This window comes from Vidua macroura, chromosome Z (assembly GCF_024509145.1).
Source record: "Vidua macroura isolate BioBank_ID:100142 chromosome Z, ASM2450914v1, whole genome shotgun sequence".
Classification (NCBI taxonomy): domain Eukaryota; kingdom Metazoa; phylum Chordata; class Aves; order Passeriformes; family Viduidae; genus Vidua; species Vidua macroura.
This window is the reverse complement of record NC_071611.1, coordinates 73,609,487-73,636,417: the sequence shown is the minus strand read 5'-3', so window position 1 is coordinate 73,636,417 and position 26,931 is coordinate 73,609,487. Positions and strand designations below refer to the sequence as shown.

The 26,931-nt window shown below is 39.6% G+C and overlaps 1 protein-coding gene across 1 annotated transcript; it reads right to left on the bottom strand.

The window, feature by feature from the left end:
* Positions 1-2,528: 2,528 nt before the first annotated feature.
* Positions 2,529-25,775, bottom strand: LOC128821493 (3'-5' RNA helicase YTHDC2-like). The gene is made up of 26 exons (XM_054002623.1): positions 25,430-25,775; positions 24,695-24,785; positions 24,130-24,323; positions 22,315-22,514; positions 21,564-21,730; positions 19,719-19,821; positions 18,363-18,519; positions 16,060-16,167; positions 14,818-14,966; positions 14,301-14,436; positions 13,818-13,944; positions 12,772-12,837; positions 11,824-12,002; positions 11,576-11,672; positions 11,412-11,499; positions 11,231-11,311; positions 10,192-10,274; positions 9,202-9,307; positions 8,947-9,066; positions 8,320-8,592; positions 7,696-7,822; positions 7,043-7,248; positions 6,161-6,356; positions 4,944-5,053; positions 3,199-3,488; positions 2,529-2,799 (listed from the first exon to the last, which is right to left on the bottom strand). The coding sequence occupies exons 1-26, from the start codon at positions 25,602-25,604 to the stop codon at positions 2,529-2,531; spliced, it is 3,900 nt and encodes a 1,299-aa protein (XP_053858598.1). The 5' UTR covers positions 25,605-25,775.
* Between the last annotated feature and the right edge of the window lie 1,156 nt (positions 25,776-26,931).

Sequence of the window (26,931 nt, the reverse complement as noted above, 5' to 3'; positions counted from 1 at the left end):
CTGGTTTCACTTGGGGGGTGGTGCACTTTACTTAGGTGTGTGAAAAATGCATATTATGTGATTGTCTTTTCACAAATATCAAAATGAATACTATACATGTTATGCTGGAAAGTTATGTTAATTAACTTATTAATTTTGTATTAATTTTTGTAGTGCTGTATTAATCCTTTTAAGTAGTGTGGTAAATATAGTTTTAGGCTCTAAGATAATATTAAAATAGAAACGATGCGATGTAAGATACTTTTTTTAACTAGCTCAAGGAATGGATAAGATCACCAAGAAATTCTTTGCACAGAAATAACAGCAACAAGACACCAAAATTTCAAAAGAATTATTGCCTCCTTATCAGGAAGAACCAGACTTCTTCCAGACTTCTTGGAGCCAAAACACTGATTTACAAGATGAGGGGGGAAGTTGACAATAACCAGAAAATACCCTTTGTTTGGAAAGAATTTGTGAATCATGTATGAGATAGCTGAATATGCAACAGGCATATTGGGTTTGAAGGGTTAATCCTTTGTTAGCGAGGTATGCTTTTGTGGCTTAGTGCCCAAGAGCATACGGATGTCTGTTATTCTTTGCTTTTTATTGTCTTTTGTTGTCCTAACTTTGATTCTCCAAATTCTTATTGTCCTGTTTTTATTACTATTCTTTACTATTAAACTTCTAAAATTTTAACACAAGTGATTGGCGTTTTTCACAGGTGTAATACAGTATGTTGAGTACCGAGTTTCTTATAAATACCCTTTTAACCCCTTTTACCATAACCAAACTAACAGCACCTGTTTAACAATTATCAACTATTTTACAACCCTTTCTAACCTATTGTTAACAATTCCCCCCTCTAACTCTTTGATCAGGCTTCTAGCCTGCATCAACCTTTATAAAGTTCCACTTCGACTTTTCTCAGTTGCTTGTGGAAAATGAGATGTTCAAGCATATCTCTGGCATTCTGATCACTCTGTTCTTTTATTACGGTTACTTTTTCACCATTTTTCCCTTCCACGTTACCTTGCAGCATGATGCTGCTTTGGACAATGCTGGTTACTATCTGGACTAGACATGGAATTACACATGGTAGAAATATTACATTTGCTAGTGCACACACCACAAAGAAGACCAATTTCTTCCACAATTTGCCATTCCAGGTGAACGAGTTGTCCCACTAATCAGATTCTCCAAACAAGTGTTCCAACACAGGTTAGTTTTCTAATATTTTGAGTAACGTTTTTAATTACATGACTGTGGTCATCGATCTCTAGGCAGCATTCTGAAGTATTAAATTTTCCACAGATCCCTCCTTCCTCTGCGAGGAGGTAGTCTACTGCCAATCGAATCTGGTAAATTACTGATCGTGTTTGCTGTTGCTGCTGTTTAAGAGATCCATGGTCAGAGTTTGATTTGACATTATTTCAAGCACTGCTTGTAAATGGATTCGACTGAGCACTCACACTGGGCTGTTCCACTCGCTGATCACCACATGTCGCTGTCGAGGTGGTCGCGACACAAAGCAGAGACCACACGCAGTCTCAGATGGCAACTCTTTATTATCGACAGTGGCTGACCTTTTATATACTTTCTAATTGTTTATACTTCTTCTGCCCCAACTATTGGCATCAATAAATCAACATAACACCACTGGTGAAAAGTAACAGTGACTTCAGCTAACTTTCCAAAAATACGTTGTCCAGCTACGAAGTTCTCTCCTTATCTTTCCTCAATTCCTCTCTTCTCTCGGTCTCCTTGGTAACAGCCTTGGAGAGAGCTCCTTATCAGCTTCTTGCTTCTCAGCTTCTCCTCGCTCCTTTAGCTGACAGGCCCGCCGTTAGCCCCTTCCGCAGTAATTCATCCATGAGGGGCAGAAAACAAGTAGAACAGAATAGGATTAAAAAGTCTGGTGATTAATTAGACTTGGTTTAAGTCTGACACACCTTGAGATGACACCAAAATTAATCATCCTAGAGTGCAGCCTACAGCCCACTACCCGCATTTCTGCATTCAGGAAACATAGTTTCTTCCTTTTACACTGTCTTTATTGAAAAGCTGAAAGATTCAAGAGGAATTACTAAATCCTCCAACGAGTCCATGAAGTTTCCTCTCAATGATCTCTTTAGTACTACTGCAGTCTACTATTCAAGTATACAGGGACAACTACCACAATACTCTCATTAAAAATGCGTGCTTTGTTAAAATAACCATCACCAAAACCCCAATCAGTCATAGTAAGGCAGATAAGACAGAATCAGTATTGATACTGAAAATCTATTAGAGAAGCCGAGAAAGGCAGAATCCAAAAACTTCAGGTGTGCGTATAATATACTCATGTAGTTGGAAAAAACTAATACACGTTTATTAGAACAAGTTTTGTTTTAAAATCTCATTTTTTCTACTTTGCATAGCTTTACCTCAGCAGTCCACAAATTATTTTTGCTGTATTAAACTAGTGAAACAAGGATATTTAGTCTAGATTTTAAGTTCCAGAAGGAAGTATTATGCAGCTGTTATAAATGGAAAGTTAAGTTATGTTCCTAATTTATCAGTAAAATACCTAATTGCAGAATGAGATCAGCAAGAAATTCTATTACTTTGGAAGAGCAGGGTGATATGTTAGAGAACTCTACCTTTCCAGACACTGGAGAAGGAGGACTAGCACAGGGGCTGGAACAGCTACTGCTCTCTGCAGGCTTCACTGAGGACTGAGCTGGTTTGTCAGCTGAGGATCGTCTGGACAGCAAAATGTCTTTTTCTTTGTACTTCTTTGGCTGGCGGAGTGCAGGAGAAGCAGATTTCACTGAAACCCTAAAAAGGACATACCTTGAGTTTCACAAGCAGTCACTGAACATTTTACATCGACCTGTCAGCTACTGCATGACCACACGTATTATAGCAACTACAAAATCTATTAAACCCTAACTAAAAATCCCATACTGATCATGCATTGCTTTTTAATGCTACTGGTAAACCTCTTCTGCTACTTCTCAAGCATCACAATTCACGGACAATATTCCTGACAGCTCTCTCAAACAGCAGGCCCAGGTATGAAACACTTCTTTATGGGATTACAAAGCAGCACACAACAGTATAACACCTTTCAACTGTATTTCCACGGTTTCCACCTCCTATGACTAGCAGAAATTTAAGTGAAGCTTGTATACATCAATTGCAACCTACAGTGAGAGGAAGACCTCAACATCTTACTTTTCAGCATGAGAGGAGGCAGACAATTCAGTTTGTGTTGAGCTTTTTCTGCTGTTGGTTGACTTCCATGTAGATGCCAAAGGAAGCTCTTCACAAGTCACAGGTCTTGGTCTCTGGCCAATTCCTGAAGGCTGCTGCAGACCTGCAGACTGTTCTTCAGCACTCAGAACAGCTGTAATTGCTCTTACAGTTGTTTCATCAGCCTGAGACCATGGCTTAGAAGGAGCTCGCATACGACGCAGGAACAAGCTGTGCCACTTCTGCCTGAGTTGCAGCAGCATACCAGCAGCCTGCAGTGAATTCCAGTTCTGTTAAATACTGATGAAAATTAGATCACACAGGTAAGAGGACCCTGTCTTTTTCACAGCAGGCAGCACCTGGCATTCTAATATAAACAGGGCCCACAATGAAAGGCAAGACTAAGGTCTTGGGGAAGGGGAATAATCCATATTTAAACTAAGATGCTGATTTACTTTCTTTGCCTTGGGTGCAAGGTAATTTTTGAAACATTTCATTTAGCTCTAAGTACTAAACTTAGCTTTGTACTGTAAACCCACAGACTTTTTTTTTCCTTTTTATCTTCTGAGAAAACCCAATCCTTTCATGCTTTATGCCCTTCTTCTCCAATCAGTCTCTACTCATGCACTCTTCAGTCATACTTGAGGGAAAAGAGCTCTAAGTGACATTTTTCTTAAAGAGACACCTGCTCAAGTGTGATGACTAAGTTCAGAAGACTGTAGTCTAATTCCCATGTTATCAGAAATGCTTCCATTGAAATCAGTTTTTAAAAATTACTCTTTTAGACACGTCTAGGAGAGACAGTGTTATTATTAGAGCTGGTAAAGCTGTATGTTTCATGACCCATAAACTACCTCCTACCATCGCCACAGCTCCTCAATGACATAAAGACTTCTATTTCAAAGAGGTTTTGAAATTTCTCCTTCCAAAATCTGACAGCAACTTTCTTTCAGCAACTCCAGCTTCAAGTGCTCCTTTTTTGATCTGATTTTGGTTATTCTCTCAGAGAAAGAAGAGCACAATATGCCAATGTGGCTGTTCTCTCAGCTCTTGTTCAGATTTTGGCTATCCCAGCTCATGCTATGGCCTGATGGAGCACCATGCAGGCAGGACAGGAGGCCAGAAGGAGCAGAAGGGCCCTTACACAGCCACTGTCACCTGCAGCTTGCTGTCCCTTGCAGCCATTATCTTTTGTCTGGCAGAATCTCTTCAGAATCTGCTGACCTGTGGAAAGGGACAAATCTGCCAAGCTCAGACATTTAAAACAGCGCACTGCCCAGAAAGTTTGTGAAGCAGATCCAACAGCATCTGGACTGCAGAGGCTTTCCTGCTCCCTTGTGTGAGAGACAGGACACCCACACCAAGAGGGAGGAAGAGGGGTGAGCACTCTCACTGTTGACTTAGGTGACTAATTATTTTCTTTCTTTTTGCTCACAGGTAAAAGAACAGAAAGGTATGGGTGATAGGTGATGAAGCATTGCAGCCCGGATGTTGAATACACGAATTCACGTGACAGACAACTCTGTGCCAAAGGGGATTGAAGCCCTTCAATTCCTGACGAGCTCGTCAAGTAAAGGTTAAATCACAGAGTACATGGCTTGAGAGACCCAAATGGACCATGACGTTCTTGGAGAAAATTCTGGGCTACTCAAATGTTACAAACACCTTTTCACATCTTTTTACAATTCTTCTACATGAAGCAAGCCCAGGGCTAATTTCTTTCTTACTTCAGGGTCCAGTTTGAGATGGAGCCATTCATCCAGCTTCAGCAGTGGCAGATCAGCAGCTGTTTTGTCCTCCATCTCACTGTCACTGCTATCATTAGATACCCATCCCCCTGAATTAAAGACAAAAGGTGCATTAGCATCTCTATATTATTTCTGCTTACACACAAAAACCCGCATACTACTGTGTTACCAGCAATAATATTTTTCCTTCTAAAATTGACTTTTAAATGTAACCATTTGTAAAACTACCTCTTCTTTTCTGCAAATACACTGGAAAGTCTTTGCTCCAGATAGCAGCAATCAAGTAGCCAGACCTGCTGAAAGTCCTGCTATGTAAAAACCTGTACTGATATGATGTGACTCAACTCATGTACCTTCCCCAGTATTCACAGGCCACTATCCAACTTTTGCCTAAAGCTGTTTGCAAAACCACACGTGGCTCTATTTCCTAGTAAAACAGCAGATTTAAAGACCTAGTAAGGAAATACATATATACAGATATGGCTATTAATTAGGATTCCTGATTTTTCTAAAATGCAATTCAATCAGCATAAACACTACTCTAAGGTTCACAGTTTAAAAGCAAGACAGGAAAGCTTCAGAAATAAGTTGGACTTTTAGTTTGATTCAAACTATGACAACTAGCTGCAGTTATTTTTGCTTCCATTCCAGCAGGACTCAATTGAAATGAGGAAAAAAAGGGAAATTTCTTTATCTTCTCTATTACTTAAGAGTTAATAGTGCAGTTACCTGACATTAAAAATTATCAATAGAACCTATCTTGAAAATGTATGTGTCAGCTAGAAGCAACATGACTTGTTTGCCATATTGATTGTTTCTAAATTATTCTTGCCGTTTCAATAATCTGGTTCAATGTATCAAATAAAGTGGTCTGTAGAAAAAGAACACACATACTAAACTTCTCAGTACCAGTATGATCATTAGACATTGTGGCTGCATTCTTTCCTTATGAACTATACTGCAGTTTCTGATACCCTGGAACTGTGTCATTTATGCACTTGAATATGTAAGGAATCCCAAAACGGAGAGATTTCTTACAGAACCAACAAACTCTTCCTGAATAACTACAGGAATTATAACAGCGCTGTTTCCAGAATCAGCCAATATATGTATTAAATATTACTGAAAAGTAAGCTTTCCATGTCACACACTGATGGACACCAACGGAAACATTCCAAATCCAGACTCCGGTGTACCTCGAAAGGATGAAGATGCCTGCAAGGCATTACTTGGCAGTCTGGCTGGTCCACAGAAGAGGGACACGGTGACAGGTGTCACAACAGAGCAGCACCTGATGTTTGCTGTCCTGTGAGCTGCCGTCATTTCATCGTATATAAGCCAGTCTGTAGGGAGGGCCTGGATGGCTGCAGCTTGTCCATTTGCTGGGGCAATCTGTGCAAGAGCAGGTAAGACCAGGCTATTATACCCTCTACCTGTAATGAATGTAAATTTGAACGTATCTCTCATTTTATCCACAGACATTGTGCATGCCTCAACCTGGCAGTGTTCACGGCCAGGCTGGGGGGGCTCTGAGCAACCTGGACTAGTGGAAGGTGTCCCTGCCCGTGGCAGGGGTTGGAATGAGATGAGCTTTACGGTCCCTTCCAACCCAAACCATTCTATGATTCTGTATTTTGAGAAATAAATACATGTATAATTAGATACATATAAAAATATACATGCAAATAAAAAAGCGTGAGAGAATTCAACCAGATTCACAAATTATCCTACCATGAAAAAACAAAATATTTTGCTTTAAAAAGAAATGTTAAAAAAAAAGTTTCAGAGAAAAACTTGCTTTTAAGAGTAGGGATCATTATATCTTTAAAACAATTTTATAATTGGGACCTTTTTTTTGCCATTTTACCTTGTTCCATCTAGAGAAAGGACTAATTGAAACAATGGAAAAATGAAACAACTCCAATTCTATCAGCTGAGTAGAACAGTATTTTCTAAAGCTGTAGTGTTAAATGCCCATAGTGCTTTTAACGTACTGACAACTAGGAAAAGACATTTCTAAAACATGGGAGAGATTTTAGTGCTGTGTTTTTTGAACTATGAATTCCAAGTGATTTTACCTTTTTACACTGAGACTGGCCAAGAACAGAGGTAGGATGAAATCGCACTTTCTTCTCCTTTGGTTCAGTCAACAGCAGGCTTTCTCTGTCTACATGCACCAGATTGGGATACATCCCGGCCACTAAGGCAGCTTTAATCACAGCCCAGTTCTCAGAGTTAGCATTAACATCTCTAATATCAGCTCCTCCTCTGGCTCTCACAAAACCTGACAAATGAAAAAGACAAAACAGCGCCACGTTAGCTTCTCTTTGGTTCTCAAAAGGAGTTAGAAACTAAAGGTGAAATAAACGACTTATTTGTTTCATTTTTCACCACTGCCAACCTTAACAGCAGCAAGAAGAAACCATTACACTGAAATCCTTCCTGATAAGGGGTTTCATACTAACACAGAATATCACTATTTTCTACAATTTAAAGACATTTCCGATGGGAATAATTTATTAAAACATGAAATGCAGTGGCATGTGGAGATGAGGGTGCTTTCAGTTAGATCAGCCACACTTCCTCATCTACACCATACCCTGCATGAATGTGTACATGGAGGTGTATTTCAAATTAAGTAAGGAAAATTACACCAGTGAACATGACTTTTGTTACAATTTCTAAATGCCTGACTTTAAAACAAGGTTAAAGAAGTTTCCAACTTCTTTACCTGAGGCTCTAAGCTGGCCAAGCAACTGTGTTCTCATTCCTGCAATGATTTCCATTGTGGCTTGGGATACGAAGTTCTTTTCACAGAAGGCTCTCTCCCAGCCGTCACTGCGGGCCTTCTGCCATGCCTGACAACGTTTTTACATTTGCCTATTAATTTGAAGGGCTTAAACTAAAACTGCATTTTTTCAAAAAAGATTACATTTATGTCAATAAAATGCAAAACCCACTCCAAAAGTTAATGTATCAAACCAGATACTTTTTTCTGTTCAAGAATTAGATTCTCTTTACGTGTTCACTAGAATGATGATTATGTCAAGTTAAAACAAGAAATAAAGATCATTACATTAAGATCATGATTTGAAGCTCAGTGTAGTAGGATATAAAGAGGCACATGGTTAGAACATTTAGAATTTTATAAGGTTTGAAAATATCAACAAAACATACTACAAAAAGGGTTCCCTCACAAATTTATGAGTCCAATACCCAGGAAAGCCACTAGGCAAAAAGAAAGTCTTCTCCGAGGACTTAAGCACAGTCCACCACTCTACATCCAAGTGGCTTGGTACATTTGCATTGCTTGGCTGGTGTGCTGTGATCAGAACTCTCTGAAATGAAATTCTACCTGGAAAGCCCTGAGCAGGGCCATGTGGTCACTGAACGTCCCGGCAGCAAAACGCTTCCTGCACAGCACGGCTGCTCGCTTTTGGGAGGCCAGCGTGGGCAGCACAAAAGGGTCTTGGCAGGCAAGAGCACAGGCAATGGTCAGAACGGGGTCCAGGCACTTCAGAACTACAGCATACAACACCATTTTACCGAGGTGTGGCTCTACAGGCAATTCAGTGAGGTGATAACCAAGCTCAGTGAGATCTTCCCAAGGGTCCATGGCATCTATGGTCTGTTTATAAACAAACGAACAAACAAAGGAGAGGGGGACGGGTAGGGTGGACAAAATCACTTTACAGAGAAAGCAGAAAGGATGTGAATACTGGACATTAACTAGACTTGTTTCCAAACACTAAAAAAGCAAGTGAAACTATTAACAGAGACAAGACTTCAAAGCACTCTCTTCCCTTGACATGGAAAACCACATCCCCACACACAAAATGAAAACAGACAATAAACAAAACCTCAGAACATCCTTAGGTAATTAAAAACGGCTTCAGTACAAACTGAAGTCAGTAAGACAGACTGCTACACCACAAATTTGGGATCAAACACAATTACCATCTAAACCTATTCCTTCTCTGACCTTAAGCATATGCACAGCATTTCTCACAGTTACAGCAGGCGGCGGATCTGGAGCTTTCATAAGAAAGTCTACAACTGGACAATTAATTGGAGTCAGAAGTTTTGTGTACAAACAAATCTCCTGCAAGGTAAAAGGCAGAACAAAAAAGATTACCAAGATTTGGAAACAACCCCAAACCCATGATTTGTTGCAATTAATAGTATGGTTTGAGGACATTGTATTTTTTAAAGTTACAGTTTCTAACTGAACATGCACCTGAAGCGGCATTCTTAGAAGTTCTGGAGATTGAAATTCCAACATATTCTGAAATCGCAGCCTGCTGAAGAGACGAAAGCAGACTCCAGGCTGACAGTGCCCAGCCCTTGAAAATAAAATATGGGAAGTGGTGAAAATGAGGATTTCTTTCTAAAAACAAAACCTAAAGCCAACAGACAGACACAGAAACTCAGAATGGAAAAGAAGAAGCAGTTCTATGAAGACAGTGTTGTCAGTCACATGCAAAGTGAGAGTTTTCCAATCGTGAGTTATTTTTGAGAGTGTGGCAATTTTTTACGGTAATTTTAACCCACCACTGAGAAATCTGGAGAAAGAAAAACAAGGCTTATCTAATGTAAAGTGCTGTGGGGTTTTTGCTAACTTAAGACCAGTCCAAATCTCAATCATCCTTTGTTGTAAGGAATCAGTTGCAAACTTTATTGTTTCCTCTCACATCCCCCAAACAGAAGTGATGCTTGGAGTAAAAGGCAGAATAAAGATTAAATAACTTGTGAGTGAATGAGAGACAGCCAGCTCTCTCATTGATATACATCTATGTGCAAATGTGCAGCTTAATGCCAGTATGACTGATTAAACAGGCATTTGTTGCTACACAAACTTCTGAGCCCTCACCCACAGTGTTGGGAAGAATATAATCATGGCCTGTTAAGTCATGGATAGCTTGGAGAAAGTGAAACAGGCAGTCCTCTGCCCACAGACAAGATGTGAAAACACCCCACTGGACACTGTGACTGCTGGTGCTACATGGGAGAAAGAGGAAGGAGAACAAATTAATGGGGGGAAAACAACCCAGACCTTTGGGAAATGCCTGAGCATCACTCTTCTACAACTTGGGAAATTATTCCAAGGAAATACATACTGACCCTACACACTGGACTAGGCTAGAAACAGTTACTACATTGTGTGCTTTATTCGAAACACAGATTGTGGATATCTGCAAAATGGAAACCAGTATGAGGCATTTATTACCTGCCTTTTCTCTGGACAGCACTGGCTTTTGAAATCCAGCCCATTTTTAGCACTGGAACACGACTCTGCACATCAAAAGACTTCTAGAAAAACAAAGAAAGGAATATAAACTGAAAACTCAATAGGGTACATGAAATAAAAGTTACTAGTTATTTAGATTACCAACAGAAGTTTCCTAAAAAGTATGAAACACTAATAGATATACAGTAGCTTCTGCAACAAAGGTACCTTCTCAGTTTCAAGTGAATTTATGATGGTATCTCCTTTGTAGTACCTTAATGCTCCACAGTTTGTGAAAGTCACCATTTTCTAGTCAATAGGTAATTGCAAGTCAGTAAAAGCTATGTCAAATCTGTGTTCTGAGATATCACAAAGCAGGTAAAAATACATTATTATACCAAATAAAGTTTTCCTTTTTATCTCACTTGGAAATTACCTACTTGTTTTCTTAAGACTGATGTACAATTACAAAAAAAAACACTTTATGAGAACCTCAGAAATTTGGTGTGCATATCACCTATGAAATCCAATTTCATTTTCAAAGCTGTACACTAGGTCTTAAATTGCCTCATTGTGTGTTCTCACTTTTCTTGAACAAGTAATTAGGAATGGGCACTGAACACAGCAAAAAAAACTGCTTAAAAACTTCATGGATTATTTTTGGACTTGATACAATAGTAGGACAAAAGGAACTCCCAGTGCTCCCTAAGTCTCAGGAAGGTGGTGGTCTAAACTGAGGACTTGTTTTAAAAATCCAGCAGAAATACTAAATTGCAAAAGAGAAAGATCCATTAATACATCAACCTAGATTAGCTTTTACAAGGTTTTTTAGACAGCTAGCTATTTACAGTATTTGTCTTCAAACAAATGGATGTTGAAACTTTTCAGCGAGGACTGTTGCCTGACAGGCAGTAGCTCTCAGCTAGTAAAAGCTTTTTTTCATTTTCATGTAAAGTAAAAAGAAAAAAAAACCAAGTTCCCCAAAGTTTATGCACTGTGTGTTTTAGAATTGCACTAGGAAAATTTAAGGCAATCCTACGTCTTTCACCTTGCCTGAGTCAATGACAAACACCACATCATTGACTGTTATGCTGGTTTCTGCAATATTAGTAGAAAGAATCTGCAAAGAAAAAAAACCAAAACCACCAAAACTAGAGTCACTGTAAAAGCAAAGGCAAAACAGATCATTGTAGCATCGGACAAAGTCCTCTAATACTTGCAATTTTGCGGATGCCAAAAGGTGGAGTTTCAAGCACTTTCTTCTGATCCAAAGTCTGCACACTTGAATGAAGCATGAAAACTTGGTATCTAATGCAATACAAAAGGAACATTTTAAGGCTCCTTAAAAGAAGCAATGAAAAGCCACAGCAACTAAAGGTTTTACCTGTGAGCATTAGCAGCAAATCTCTTGTCATCCAAAAGAATGCGGTCCCTGAGGCTCACTATCTCATCATACCCAGGAAGAAATATTAAAATTGCTCCTAAAAAAGGAAGTGGGTTTGCAAAGTTAAACAGAAAATTCAAATACATGTCGACTAGCACTCAGAAGGTTTTAACGTTTGGGGATTGCTGAAAGAAGAGCACGATTCATCAGAAGCCAAAGCCACAACAGCTGGTTGGGTATTTACCTACCTGCATCACAACTATGACAGATGCTGTGAAGTAAGTGCATTATCAGATCCAGATCCACTTTTTCATCATCAAAACTGTGATGATAAGCTGCCAGTAGTTCTCTGTCCTCTGCACTAAGGTCACTACCACTATTTTGGACCAGGGAACTTTCATCCAGATTTCCAAATGCAAATGAAGCGCTGTAACAGAAAAATACACCAGAGTCAAGGCTGCCCCTTCGGGTTTGCATTGAGCCATCAGCTCAAACTTAGATCAAGACCAACACGACTATTGGTCTTGAATTCTAATGCTGAAGTGTAGCAGAAGGGAATCACCATACTATTGCTGTTCACTGATTTCAATGTTAACCCAACAAAGGATGCCCCTTCATTTATTAGTGCTAACTTTAGCTTTCTTCAGCTTAATTGAAACAGAACCATAAGCAAATGAAAGTGTAAAGATACTTCTCATTTATCTGTTCAAGGAAAAATATTTAAGAGATACGTATTCTCCAAAAATTTCCCACTAGCAGAAACTGCACTAAGAGAAATTATAATAAATATAATCTTTACAAAACACTACCTCAACTATGATAACTGTAAGTTAATCAGAAAAGCATTCTTGAATGGCCTAGTGTACACGTTACTTCTGTCAATTTTCTTTAACATGCCTATTGCGTATAAAAAATATACAGATAAAAACACATGACAAATTTGTTTGCAAAGTAAGCATGTGAAAAGAAAATGGCACATAGCATACAATTAGCAAGTTGTGCAAACATAAACAATACAATACTGAGTACAAACTTGTTTGGTTTTGAAATTCTTATTCTTAAAAAAATAGGTATTGCTATTCAGTCCAGATTTTACAGCATGAAAAGCTAAAACCTGTTCTGATTAAAAGAACACAAACCTCAAATTCCCCATCACTATCATATACAACTCCTCCTGCAAAATAGCTACAGCTTACCTGTAGGATTCCAACAGATCAACAACCTCTGTCTGTCCAAAGTGCCTAGCCCAGTCCACAGCCATCCTGAAAGAGTTGCACAAGTCGTTTCATTAGATTTTTCACTTCAAAAGATGAAGATGAAGAGCACATCAGGTGAGGCAATTGACACCAGACTTTTGTACCCATTTCTCTCAGTTATCTCTCAGTTATCTCTCAGTTATTGCTGGATCTTCGACTTCCCATTTGAAATAGGTGTTAACAGCTATCTGACTTTTAGGTAACTACAGTTCTTTACCACAAAAGAATGTCCTTGTACACAGGAGCACCGGCAAACATGCACAAGGAAATGAGGAGGAAGGAGGTGCCATTCCTTTAAAAAGCCCACAACAACGTGCAGAGATCAGACCTGCCTGTTTGCAGTACCCTTGAAGTCATCTCCAAAAGTCACACCCCAGGCTTAACATTTGGCTATTTCAGGTCTTTCAGAAGCTGTCCTCCTCACAATGCACTTCACTGTTTTACACCTTTAAACTGCATTTCTTCCCAAGTTTTTCAAATGTTAGTACCAGATATCAGACCCCTGGAATCCTAATTCTTATCATTCCATACTACAGTTACAAACTGTACTTCCCTGCTTAGATGAAGACATACTCCATGACCACAGAACTTGAGTTTCTACAGATTCACAAATATTTTTACATGCTACAACATATTTAGAAACATAACAGAAAGATCTTCTGATATAGGTAACTCCATGAAAATACAAACTGCCAAACATTTTGGTCCAATTCAGTAGATTACAGTTGTTCTGCTAAGCAGTGTCTTAAATAAGACCTACTGAAACAAAGTTTATAGCTCATAATCAAGACCATGTAATTAAGAATTCAATTTAGAATTTACAGAAAACAATGTGATTAACAGGAGTTAGAAACTGTTTAGGCTGTCAAAATCTACAGTTCTTACAGCAGTGTCATAAGTTAGTAAATTAATTTAGATGTTAAAGAATTTTCTTTCTTTCTCCTGTATTGACAAATAAATCTATCTTTTGGTTTCTCTGTTTTTACCAGCCATTAGATGATTTGCAGTGGATACTTGCTCCCATGCTGATCAACTCTTCTACTTGACTCAAAAAGCCTCTCCCTGAAGAAATCATCAGAGCAGTCGCACCAGTTTCACTGTGCCTATAATCAACTGAGAAGTAAAACAAAAAAATCCAGCAAACCCCATAGAAATCTTATTTCTTCATCTAAATATAGTACAAATATTGCTTTCAAATTCCAGCCCAAAGAGAATTTGTTTCCTCACTTTATCTCTGCAGTCACTTCATGTCAATTCCACACTCTTTTAGAAACACACTTCTGTCAATACTTGAAAACAACATCATCAACTAACTAAACAACTCATTAATTCTGCTAGCCCTATCCATTTTTTCAGTAGGCATCAGAATGTAAAGGTAACAACATTTGAAACTGGAGAGAAAAGTAGCCATAAAAATCAAAATAAAGTTGAGGTTGCTTTTTTCTTATGTAATAGCACATGAAACTTACCACTGACATTTTCAGTTAAAATAAGATTTAACACCTGAGCAAAGGAATCAGTATCTTTATGCAACCAGATGTCAGAAAGACAGGAATCCATTTCTTTTACTATCCACGGTTCAAGGCAATTCACATCTTTTTCAGTCTGAAGATAAAAAACAATACTGAAAGATTAATCTCTTCCAAGAGTTGTCTTCATTCTCATACATTACCCACAAAGAATTTGAATGGTAATTTTTCCCAGCAGCAACCAGAAATCCAGCACTCAGGTATCAATGCATTGATTTTGTCAGATGCAAGTACTAACACAATGGCAGTCGAGCCATTTGATCTGAGGAAAAGCTGTGTACAACCACCCTAACTGAAGAGCACGCTTCAGCTACAGCAGTTCACCCCAATCAAGTAATCTTTAAAATAGGTTAATATCCCCAAAGACTCTACAGAACTACCTGTAGAAAACAGATTTTAAATGGCTAGTAATACAACACAAATATAAATGTCTCTTCCAACTAAAGAAAAAACTTACCAGTTGACTAAATACTGTGTCACCACCATCATCCAACCATTTGTACTCCTCATTTGCCCTTGGAACCGATTTTTGTCTCCGAGATGTCCTTTTGTTACTGTTGCCTTGAGCTGAACACCACTCAGCAAGAGTGTACTTCTGTTTCTCTTCTAGAATGCAAAATATTCCCCAAGAAAGTTTGAGTCATCTTTATTATCCATTGTTTTCTACTAAAAAAGACAGTTCCAGCAGGTCCAAGTTTTACCTATTCAACCTCTCTTATTTAATCTAGAATGCTACTACCAGTCCAACATAAATGACATGTTTAAGGGTACCCGAAGTGCACACTGCAAACAAGGGCTATAAGAACGAGGTAAAACCCACCACTTTGGTGTTTCACCCCCCAAGCCTCCATTATTTCAAACTACTGCATTCAAAGGGTCTTCCTTAAGTAATCACCTTCCACACAATCTCAGCCCAGATCTTTTTCCAGAAATGGAATGCTGAAGACAAGTGAGACAGTCCCTGCACATAACAACTTATTTTTCTACACAAGTGGAAGAAACATTAGAAAACACCAGTCTCTTAACTGAACTTTTCTGCCCCCAGTGATCAGAGATGAGCACTGTGATAAATATCCAGTTAGGACTGTATGTTATAGCTTTGGGGTTTGCATTTTTTTTTTTTTTTTAATTTCTTTAAATAATCACTGGGATCATTACTTTCAGGTGCCAGGAAAACTTCTGAAGCAGTATCTACTTAATCAACTGAAAACCAATGATGTTTAGCTCAAGAGTGTTAACACAAAAAATACATCCATGCCTGAAGAAAGCAGTGAAAAATGTTACTGAAGGCAACAACTTGTCCATTTAGTGCAAGACTGTACAAAATCCTGCCTGCTTTAATAGCTGCACTTTAGTTTGCACCCAAAGGTACAGAGCATCCTATGCTTATTTAGTATTCATGTGGGCACAGCCCCCAGTTCTCCATAACTCTACAGCGTAATAATTAGAAAACAGATGACATTTATCAACTGAAAGAAAAAAGAATGCAACCACCAAATCAAAGTGATTTTTTTCATTAATTGCATAAACTATTTCAGTAATGTAAATACTGAGAGCTTAAAAATACTTGCTGTCATCTAATCACATCTCATTTAATCTCCTGACTTTGGAATTTTAACAGAAAAGTATCCTGTTAATTGTTTGTTCAATCAACCAATGATTCTCATTGCCAACCCTTACAATTAACAAGTCCACCGACCTTGCTGCTTCTCTTCTTTGTACTTCACCATCTCTTTGTTTGTATACCCAGTGCTTCGTAAAATGTCCTCCAGAAACAACTCTTTAACTTCAAAAGGCCTCCCTTGGACTAAAATAGAAAAAAATCCATAAAAGGTTATATATTCACTAGCTTCACTTACAGCATTCATTTTTTCAAAAACTATCTTCACTGGAGTTTATTTTTCTCAGAATTATACAAAACAAAACATTTCCAAAGTAAAATGCCACCTTGTTTCTCCTCAACCTCTTCAATTTTATCAAGTGTTACAGCAGGAGATGTTCATAAGACTGACAGTTATTAATTTGTTTTAAATGAGAGAAAGAGAACAGCCGTTTTTGTTTAGGGCTACAAACAAGAACTCGCCATGTAAGTCTGCCACCTGGATTTAAAATTTCATGAATTAATAAGCAATTAATACAGCTTTTTGCAAGGTTCCACACGGAGACAGTACATCTTTGTACTGAACTACTTTCTTTTCATCAGAAGTATGTGAGAAGAGATTCTTATCTCCATGTCCTCAACTTATTCAGCAAAGCTGAGCTTTCTTTACTGAATACTTCTTGACACATGAGACATCCCAGTGGCCTTTACCTTCTCAAAATTTATCCTGATTTCTTTTTCAACATGACTGTTTTCTAGACCTTATCTGTGGACATTAAAGGATGCTTTTTGCATGAAGAATTCAAATCTCTGCATTTTGATTTCTTGTCCCTTAAGCTGATTCAGGATCACTCCGGATTTTCCTTCAGAAGGAACAATCCACAATTCACACACTTTTAGAAGCTGTCACAGAGGAAGCCTTCCAACACTGAGCACAAGCTCTGTGTACTACAGCAATCCACAGCTACAAAATGTTGGTTTCTGTGGTCAGGATTTTGTCAGCCATAATGCTGAAGGAGAATCAAACCTTTTACATTACATGAACAGACAAAGATGCTTCTTTTAGTTCTTAAATTCTCAAAAAAAGAAAAAAAAAAAAAAAAAGGGGGGGAAACCATCTTTTCAATTGTTATTGGCCTGTTACATAACCAGCACAAGCACTGTGGTAAACTGGAGAGATTGCCATCAGAATTTCCAACACAAATTGACTGATCTGAAAGAACAGGAAGCTGCAAAAAGAGTAAACTGGAAAGCCACACAACAATCACAACTGAGGCTCTCGCTTGCAAAAAAAATTCAGAAAACATGAAAGCATGTGTAATTTCCAGATTCCTGTCTCCAACAAGTTGCAAGTCTTATTTTACTAGGTAGAAATTCAAAACTGGGAACTAAACACTTCCATCTGTAAAAAAAAAAAAAAACTTAGGAAAAAGAGGTTTCCTCTCACAAACATTTGTTAAAATAAACCAGTAAGCAATCCCACTTCCTAAAACTGTTGAGATTTTTTTTAAAAAGGCTGACATGCAGAGAGTCTACCTGATTGTCAAATAAAGCATTATCTTAAAAGCTACTTTACATTAAGTAAAGTAATGTAAGCTTAAAAGCTTACATTAAACTTGGACATTATTGTTGAAAAAGTAAGAGGATTGCAAGGTGCCAGAGCAGGTCGCCCATGCAGAAAACCTTCAAGCCAGGAGTGTGGGGAAAAAAACGCAAACCCACAAAACCCCCCCATCTCCCACACATTTATATTTTGCCTCTACTAAAGATCAGTCACATGAAATTAAAACAGCAATAATGGTAACTTTTCTTTGCATTTGAACGTAATCTAACTGCAGGTAACTGAGTCTGAACACAAACGAAGAGAAACTGGATGCCTTTTCTGAATATTCACCTAGATGAAGGGCTACTAATTTTCTTTAAATCAAAGAATCATGTCATTCTTTTTTCATGTGAAACCCAATCTGCCTGAGCCTGTATTTCTGAACTGAACAGCTACAGTTAGCTGTGTTTCATCCAGTAACCAGTAACAACCTTCACCAAGCCTGAAGAGTGAGATTCTACTGGAATGTATTCATATGTATCACACTCATGTAGCTCCTAAGTCCTGTATCAGCATGAAGACAGCACTTCAATAACCTCTTCCTACTTCTTCAGTTAACAGTGGAGGGGGGCAGGATGTACCTGCATGTACAGAACTCCCAGTGACTAAAACACTTCACTCTGAACGAGGTGCAAATAGTCAAGAAACAAGAAACCTGAATACACAAAGAACAAGGATTCCTGGAACTCTCAGTGTATTCAGCACCTGCCTTTACTCAGAATAGTTTGCTACAGTTTACTAAGATCTCTGAGTCTCAGGGCAGGCATACTCAGATTTAAGAGTTAAGATCAAGACTTACTATGTATTACTGGGCAGCTTCCAAAATACCTAATAAAGAGATTTGTATCTACAGCAGCACCAGAAAGAATTAGTTTTAAATGATGCTGGTTTTGCAGCACATCTCTCAGTTTTATTAGCAAGAAGTCGCTGAACCTATCCCTCTCATGTACTTCATCCTGCAACAAAAGGAAAAAAAAAGAGATAAAAAGCCATCATAGATTCAGGATCACAACTTCTGACAAAAACAAACTTTTCTAAAAAAATTAAATACATGATCTGGTGGCACATTACAGAGGCCTTAAAATGTGTAAGTCTAGTTTAAGTAATAGGGTTTTATTTAAAAACTATCCATAAGGGAAAAAAAAAACCACTTCAAAAAGTTTTTATCAGCACTGAGTGCGTTGCCATGCTGAAGCTGTACGCACCTTAACTTTAGAGGCTAAAGTGAATATCTGAGACCTCTCTGATTTTGTATTTGAAGCCAAATTTCAAGAAAACGCCACAAACCACAAATCCTACAAATCTTATTTTCATAAATTCTCACTTCACCACTGATGAGCATTTAAAGAAATGGATGACACCACATAATCAGAAAAAACAGACAGATTGCTTAGACAAGTCAAAGCCACACAAAGCCTATAAATTAAGGCACCTAACTGATTCATCATCTTTGTCATTCTTCTGTTTTGATTTCTATTATGAATGAAGGAAACAAGGACTCAAAATACAAGGCTTGTAGGCTGACATCAAGAATGCATAGATCATTCTCATGCCTTTTTGACTTTGATAAACAGGCAGGCACCTAAACTTATCTTTTAATCTTCAGGACTTCAATCTTGCCATAAGCATTCTAGTTCCCCTTCCTTATTAAATTCCACAATAGGAATATTAGCATACTCATAAATGAACACATCTGAATAATTTGTTAGCCATTAGACTCCACATTATCTAGAACACTCTGGGCAAACAAATGGACTGAAAACCTGCTATTGCTAAAACAAATGATAACAGGAATTCTGAGACAATCACATTGAACCACATCCATGTAAGCCTCCCTAAGGATTTGCTGCTGACAGGGGAAGTTCCGAAAAATTTACACTTCTGTCTTTCTCCACTCCTCCTGATTCCACAATTAATCATTGGCATGAAAATAAACTATTTTTACAGGAAAAAACACAAACACGCAGAAAAACAACAAACTCCACAAAACAATCATGCTACTCTAAGGACTCAGAAAGTCTCTAAAGCTGATTCATCTTCTACCAAACAAAAACACCTGAAGAGCTCAGCAAATCTAAATAAAACAAATGAGGACCTCATTTTCCAAGGCAATACATATTGCCCCACCCCACATGAAAGACCACAGGATGCTCACCACAATAACATGGGTCACGGTGGAGAGGGTGCTGTCTCCTGCCATCAGCGTGCCAAGGAGCATGTCATTAGTGCAGAATGTTACCAGTGTCTTTGGAGAAACCCTATGGAACACATCACACAGACAGCTCAGGGGCTTTGCACCATTTAAAGGCAGCTAGCTTTCCAGGGATCAAAAATTAAAGCAGCTGCTGACCACAAGAGGAATTACAGTTCTCTCCCCAAAAGACTCCTGCACACCACTTGTTTTTAACCGGTGCCTTTTCCCGCACATTTCCTAACAATTTGTAGTGCTTGCACCCCAAAACTTTGGACAACAGATTACTTGAAAAAGTAAGATTCAGATTTTAATAAATAAGGAAGTAAAAGAGAAGCATGAAGAAATTCTGCATGCTCTCACTGCTCTTCTTGAACTGCTGCCTCTGTTGTGCAGGTTTTCCTCCCCTGTTCCCCACTGTCCCAGAGGCACTGCCACCATCACAGATGGGCTCAGCCTCGGCCACAGGCAGGTCTGTCTTGGCTGGCACCGGCTCTGTCACACACGGGAGAGGCTTCTGGCACCTCCTCACAGAAGCCTCCCCACAGCTCCCAAAGCCTTGCCTTGAGGACACAATACAGTACAGCTGACTAAATCACAAAGTCATCTGCTTCATCCTCTGCTCCTTCAGAAGCTCAAACTACTGAAATGTTACAATTCTATACCTGGGGAAGCTGTCCCAATAAAAACAGCAATTGTCACTACGCCCTCTGGTACTGCCATCCTAAAAGAAAACCTTAAAAATTATACTTCTGTCTTACTATAAACACCTCTAAACATCTCCATTCCAGATTTTTTTTTGTCCACAGCTCAAAATATTGTTATTTCTCCCTTTTAGTGTTTCTCTGCAGCAATTGTATTGATTCCTCTCAAGCTGGATTTCCTGCACTGCTTCCAGCAATTCTTCCATTTTCACCTGACTTTGCTCTTCTTCTGCCAGCATAGTACTTCCATATATTAATTATCCAGCTGATTTGTGATACATCTTCACCAGCTCTTCTAATCTCTTTATATCCTTGTGAGCTTTCGTACACACATTTGAATTCTTACTGTGGCTTTGTTGTTCAAGCACATTCATTTTCATCAGCTGTGTGTTATCTTTGTTCACTCAAGCAACACAACCTTTTGCCATCTTCTGGTCACTCATATCCCAACTGCTGGCCCTTCCCTGAAATGTCATTTGGCTACACGGTGCAAAGATGTAAAAACCCCACACAATCCATTCATGCTCTGCTTTACAGACAAATTCATCAAGTGATACTGAAATCTCTACTTTTACTTCACTTCATGTTTTAAACACAGAAGCTGAAGAAGAGTAAATTTAGCCCAAACTAGACTGATCAATAATGCTCATCTTCATCAGTCGCTTTCCAATTTTGTTGTTTTCCCTTTTATGACTCCTATCAACTCACACTACATAACATTTCTTAGAGCATGCTGGTCTTCACACCTACCTTCAAAGCTTGCGGAACTTTTGGATCCACACTTGTTACAAGTAGAGAGGGGGGAAGAAAAAAAAATAAAAAAGAAAGTGTAGACTTGATCTGAAAATCAGACAAAGATTTCCTTGCATACACTCCGCAGAAGAAGTCAACAGAAAATACCTGAGATTCAGTTCTATAAGACAACCTACTACATGAAACTGCAAAACACAGCAAGAAAGCCATCCTTTTCCCTCTTACGTATTCCTTACCTGCAGTAACATATCCCACCTGGGAGGCTGCAACCCAAACACACTGTAGTTTACCTGTGCACAAGATGCACAAGACCAACACAAGATCAACTGGCACTCAGAAATACCATTAGTACCTGCTTTCTAACCGGATCTGGTAACCAATTGTCTGGCCAATCTTCTCTCTTCTTTCTGCTGCCACTCTTTCAGCCACAGCAACAGCTGCTAAACGTCTGGGCTGAGTACAGAACACACGACAGGCAGTTCCATTCTTGTAGCAGTCATCAAGGATAAATTGAGGAATCTGTAAAGAAGTGGTTCAAATTTACTTTTTGAGAAAGTCACAGCTTAGTTAGCACAGGGAAACAATTTAACTGCATCTCAGTATTACACATTGCAAAAGACTTTTCATTAGGATTATCATGGCAAGCATACCTGAAGCAGTGGAAAATAAATTTCTACGTATAAACTCTTTAGGCTTTTTTTAAAGAAAAAACTTGCAGTGTCTCCCTCCTGCTTCAGAGAAATCTAAAATAAAACTCCGGTAGATAATCTCTCATTTTAACACAAAAAATACTCTGGGTACTAAGAACAGAACTACCTTAGAAGAAAAAGGGCTATACAAACATCACAGCTACTTTCCCTTCAATATTTTGTATTGTTTTAAGGAAAAAATTGTATCAACCAGAAAATTGTGAGGAATCATTTTTGCTTTTAGTACCTATCTACTGGCTTAGTGTTTCAAAAGCAAGAAAGTGAATTGGAACAAGATTTTCAATCATACAGGAAAAGAAAAGCCTTAAAATAGCATCAAAATATCCTGTATCACAAATATTACACAATTGTCATAAATACTGTTCTAGTTTTTATTTAATTGAAGAAACATACTTGCGTAGTTTTTCCTGATCCAGTCTCTCCTATGATCAAAACAATTTTATTGTCCTTTATTATTTGGACAATTTCTTCCTGTTTTTCAAGAACTGGTAGTGACTGCCTGAAGGAATCAAACTCTGATTCCCCTCTTTTCACTGGGACCTGGGGGATACCATCATTAAGTCGAAAAGTTATCTTGTTTACTTCTTTGTTTTCTGTGAAGACAAGGTAAAAGTTTATTTATGCAGATACAGAGGAAGGTCACAGAAAAACACTGCTCAAAAACTGTACTGAAAAATTAACATTGCTGACTTTTGATGCATCCCTGTGGGTAAAGTGACAAACCCATCACACATTTAGAAGTCATATTTATAGCAACATGTCCTCCTGCAGTGCTTGAAATAAATATCTTTCAAAACAGTTATTACTTTCATAGCTATTTTGAACAAAACCAGACTCTTCCAGAGCATTGCTCCAAGTCAAAGAAGCCCACAAAGAGCAAAAGGAGAAACAGAAACTAAACCAGAGAACACAGCCCGGTGTATTTTGGTGGCCCTTGTATCTGCGCCCACATTTCACACCTGCAGTTCTCCCTAGAAATACACACTTCCAGGGGTAAGCCTTGAAGCTATTCCACGCCTTTGCCTGAAATCATACTAATGCAAGCATGCTGTATCAAGAGTCCTGGCCCCCACACAGCAGTGTGATGTGTTACAAAGCAGTGCATAAGTAGCCAACAAACGGGCACATCTTCTGAGGCAGCTACTTCACATCCATCATTGCAAGTGCTACTCTCTAATTCCTTGAGAATTATCTTCCAGAAGAATGAAAAGCTTGCTGTAAAGTCAATGATACATATTTAATGTCAGTAACAGATTCATATACTAAATTTCAACCTCTGCTGTACCAAGACAAACACAGACTAAGAGATCGGGAGAACTAAAAATACATTCTTGAGATGCGGAGAAAGGCAAATATTAGACTGCTCATTAACTTATCCCTTACATTCCTAAGACATTGCATTTCAGTCCTTGCATTACAGCTTCCCTCTGTTCATTAAACAATCCTATTAAACAACTGAAACAATTGGAAAGAACAGCAAAGGAAGCACTTCAAGAACAGACACCACCTATCAGAACCATGCCATTAAACAAGGCATATTGGTACAAGTGTTTTCTGTTCACTACACCCATCTCTGCACACAGAAACACACTGTAACTCTTCCACTTGTAGCTGCTAAAGCAATAATCTAGATTAAAACCTTGCTTTTTAAAAAAAAAAAAACCAACATTTTATCAGAAGTTTGTCTTTCAGTGAACTCTTCCATATTCAAGAAATCAAGAAGTCTGGACAGTAGTCTCTTAAGGACCAAATCTATTTTGTAGAGATGAAGAAATAAAAATTAAAATTCTTCACTTATCAAGGACATTAATTTCTACAAGCAGAACAGACAACTTCATTTTCTCATATGGGTGTTCTTACAGCAGCAGGGGAACACTGACTCTTCAATCCCACCTCACAGAACTTTTATGGAGCCACATTTCAAACTGTGCTTCCAAAAAGGTTTGGCTGGAACTGCCTCAAAGATTCTAAAGTAACACAACACAAGGTGGACATCACCATGTGCATGATATGACTTCCCAAGTTCCTCACAGCACCAGTTCTAAAAGACCTTAAAAGTAAGGAAAATTAATGCGTTTGCAAGAAGGTGTCTGTTAGGACACGAGAGGGGACAGAACAGAAAGAGGTTTCTTTTGTCTTTGGGCTGCAGGTGGTTTTTCCAAGTGGTGGCGATGGACAAGTCCAAAGCAGAACACACGCCCAACATACCAGATTCAACAGCACAGGCATTTCCTCGCTCTGTCCTTGGCAGGAGTTCCGTGCCTTCCTTATTTGTGACGGGAAAGCGCTGAATCAGACTCCGAACAGCGTGTTTCGTACGGAGAGCCAAGCCACAAGTCATGCCTGCGTGTGCCTCTGATACATCCTTCTTCCTTACAGTCAGGTAGCGATTGGCTCCTTTTCTGTCAGCGGGAGAAGAAAACATATTTTAGGAAAAAGGAACCTACTCTAGGTTGACTTTGATCTGTCAAGGTAGGAGATGCTATGCAAAATCTTTGGGAAAAAAAAAAACAGAAATCACAGTGAGAAGCTTTTTTAATGGAGCCATTAAATCCACAAAGTATAAAAGCAAGCTGTCCCAAAAGGCATGTCACAAGCTTTTCCAAGCATGCATACAGCAATGAACACAGATGCTCATTTCTCTTTTACACTTTTTTCTCTAATACTATTCCTTGCAACACAGTTGAGTATGTTGAAAACATCATCAGGTTATCATTAGTCTTGAAATTCTATTGGTCTGCACCAAGAAACTGAAAATTGTACCCTGACTCACCCTTTGCTTTTAGATACCAGTCCAAGAGACTGACAGAGACGGTGAACAAATGCTCTTTCAGTACTAGTGAAACTAGAAGGAAATTCCATCTCTAGAATGATAAATAATAATGAGAAAACAGTAACAATGCAACAGGCACTAATCTTGACAACTCAGTGTTACAGAACCACAGAATTGCTAGGATTGGAAGGGAGACCAGCCAGTGCAACCCCCTGCAGGGTCACCTGGAGCAGCTGACAGAGGAACACATCTAGGGTTTGGGATGTCTCCAGAGGGGCAAACTCAGCACTTTCCCTGGGCAGCAGTTTCAGTGATCTGCCACTCGCAAAGGAAAGAAGTTCTCCCTCATGTTCAGGTGGAACTTCTTGTGTTTTAAGTTATGGCCACTGCTCCTTGTCCTGTCACCAAAAAGTCTGCACCGCCTTCCTGGGACTCATCTTGAAGATCTTCGTATGCATTAGTGAGATCCCCTCTCGGTCTCCTCTAGGCTTAACAGGACCAACTCCCACACCTCTCCTGATAAGAGATGCTCCAGACCTCTCATCTCATCTCGGTGGTCTCTGCCGGACCCCTGCAGTGGCTCCCTGTCTCTGTGCTGGGGAGCCCAGAGCCGGACACAGCACCCCAGCCGTGCCTCACTAGGGCCGGGCAGAGGGGCAGGATCCCCTCCCTGACCCGCTGCCAGCGCCCTCCCAACAGCCGCAGGCTGCCCCCGGGCCGGGCTGTGCCGCGCACCCGCCTCGTCCCCGCTCCGGAACCGCTCCAGGGCGAGCTGCACCGCCATTTCCACCACCTCGTCCACGCCGACCTCCCTGAGGGCCTCGGCCCGGGCGCGCCCCGCGGCGCCGGCAGCCCAGTCCCCCGCAGCCCCGCCGGGCTGCCGCCGCAGAACCCGCCTGTGTCGCGACATGGCCCCGACACGGCCCCACACGGCCCCACACGGATCGGGGGCCGCAGCTGCTCGGCCCGAGGGGCGGCGCTGGCGGCGGGCGGGGCCTGCGTGGAGTCACCCACAGCCCCGTCGGCCCGAAGGGAAGGAAATTGGCTCTTTTCCCGACGGTAGGGCCAAGCCTGCCTAGTACCGAGGTATGTGTATGGCTGTGGCCAAAACGTGGCACTGGTGCCCTGTCCGGTCATAAATTACGTGCTTTAATTCATGGTATTAAACGTAGCTGTGGCGAGGGTCATCTCGGCCCTCAGCCTCCTCACTCTGTAAAGTGTTACTTGCCCTTGGTTTTGGATCGTCTTTTCCTGCTGTCCTTTGACTCCACGCTGAGGACACGAGGTAGAAACTAAACCCAATCCTCTTGGGCTTGACACAGGGCTCGGGATTGAAGGCTGCTGCTTTGGAAACATCATCGGTCAGAAGGAGAGTACTTGGAAGAAGAACAAACTACTCCTCCGTTTGAACAAACATCCTCAGTTGTGAACTGAAGTGAGCAATTAAATAAATAGAAGATAAACACTCACTGTCTGATGCAGCTGACTGAAAAACAGCTCTTAAGCCACCTCTACCAAAGCTTTTACAAGACTAACTTCAGCATAATTCTGCACTGAGAGATCACACTGGAGCGGAACAATTGATCTGTTCTAAGGTTATTTTTAAATTTTTTTTCAGTTTTCAGTTCAGCTATCTGACTGTGTATCTTCAATCAAAGTACATAATGCTAGGTCCTCATAGCTGTTTTTGTGACATTCAGTACTGCCACCGCAAAGCAGATCACAGTTATTATGGAAAATTAAACACTTCAGCTGAATAAGATGAGCATTCCTCTTATCATCCTTGGTATCAACAGTAAAAAATGAGAGTTCATAACTAATTTGAAAGAGCCACATCAGAAATCTTTAATTATGAACCCAGATCTCTTAACAGTTTTTGCCTCTTAACAGCATCATCTTGCCTTCCTATAGACAAAAAGCTCCATGATTCTGAAAAATGATTCCTCAGGTTCAATTCTGCTCTCAGTTTGCAATCCTGTAAATACAGCAGGGCACAGAGATAACTAACTGTTGGGTTAAGTCTCATCTACATGGCTGAGACTGGCGTCAAGCCTGAGTGCATCCTGCATAACAAATTCCTTAATACATGCCTTTCTTCTTCACTGCTTTTTTGACTGTCCAATGCTATTAGAAGGGTGAAAAAAGAGGAGAGTGTGGTCAGGCACGCACTGCCTCCTGCAGCCCTGCTAAATACTGAGTTGCAGTCTGCACTCAGAATATGAATAAGCAAAGAATTG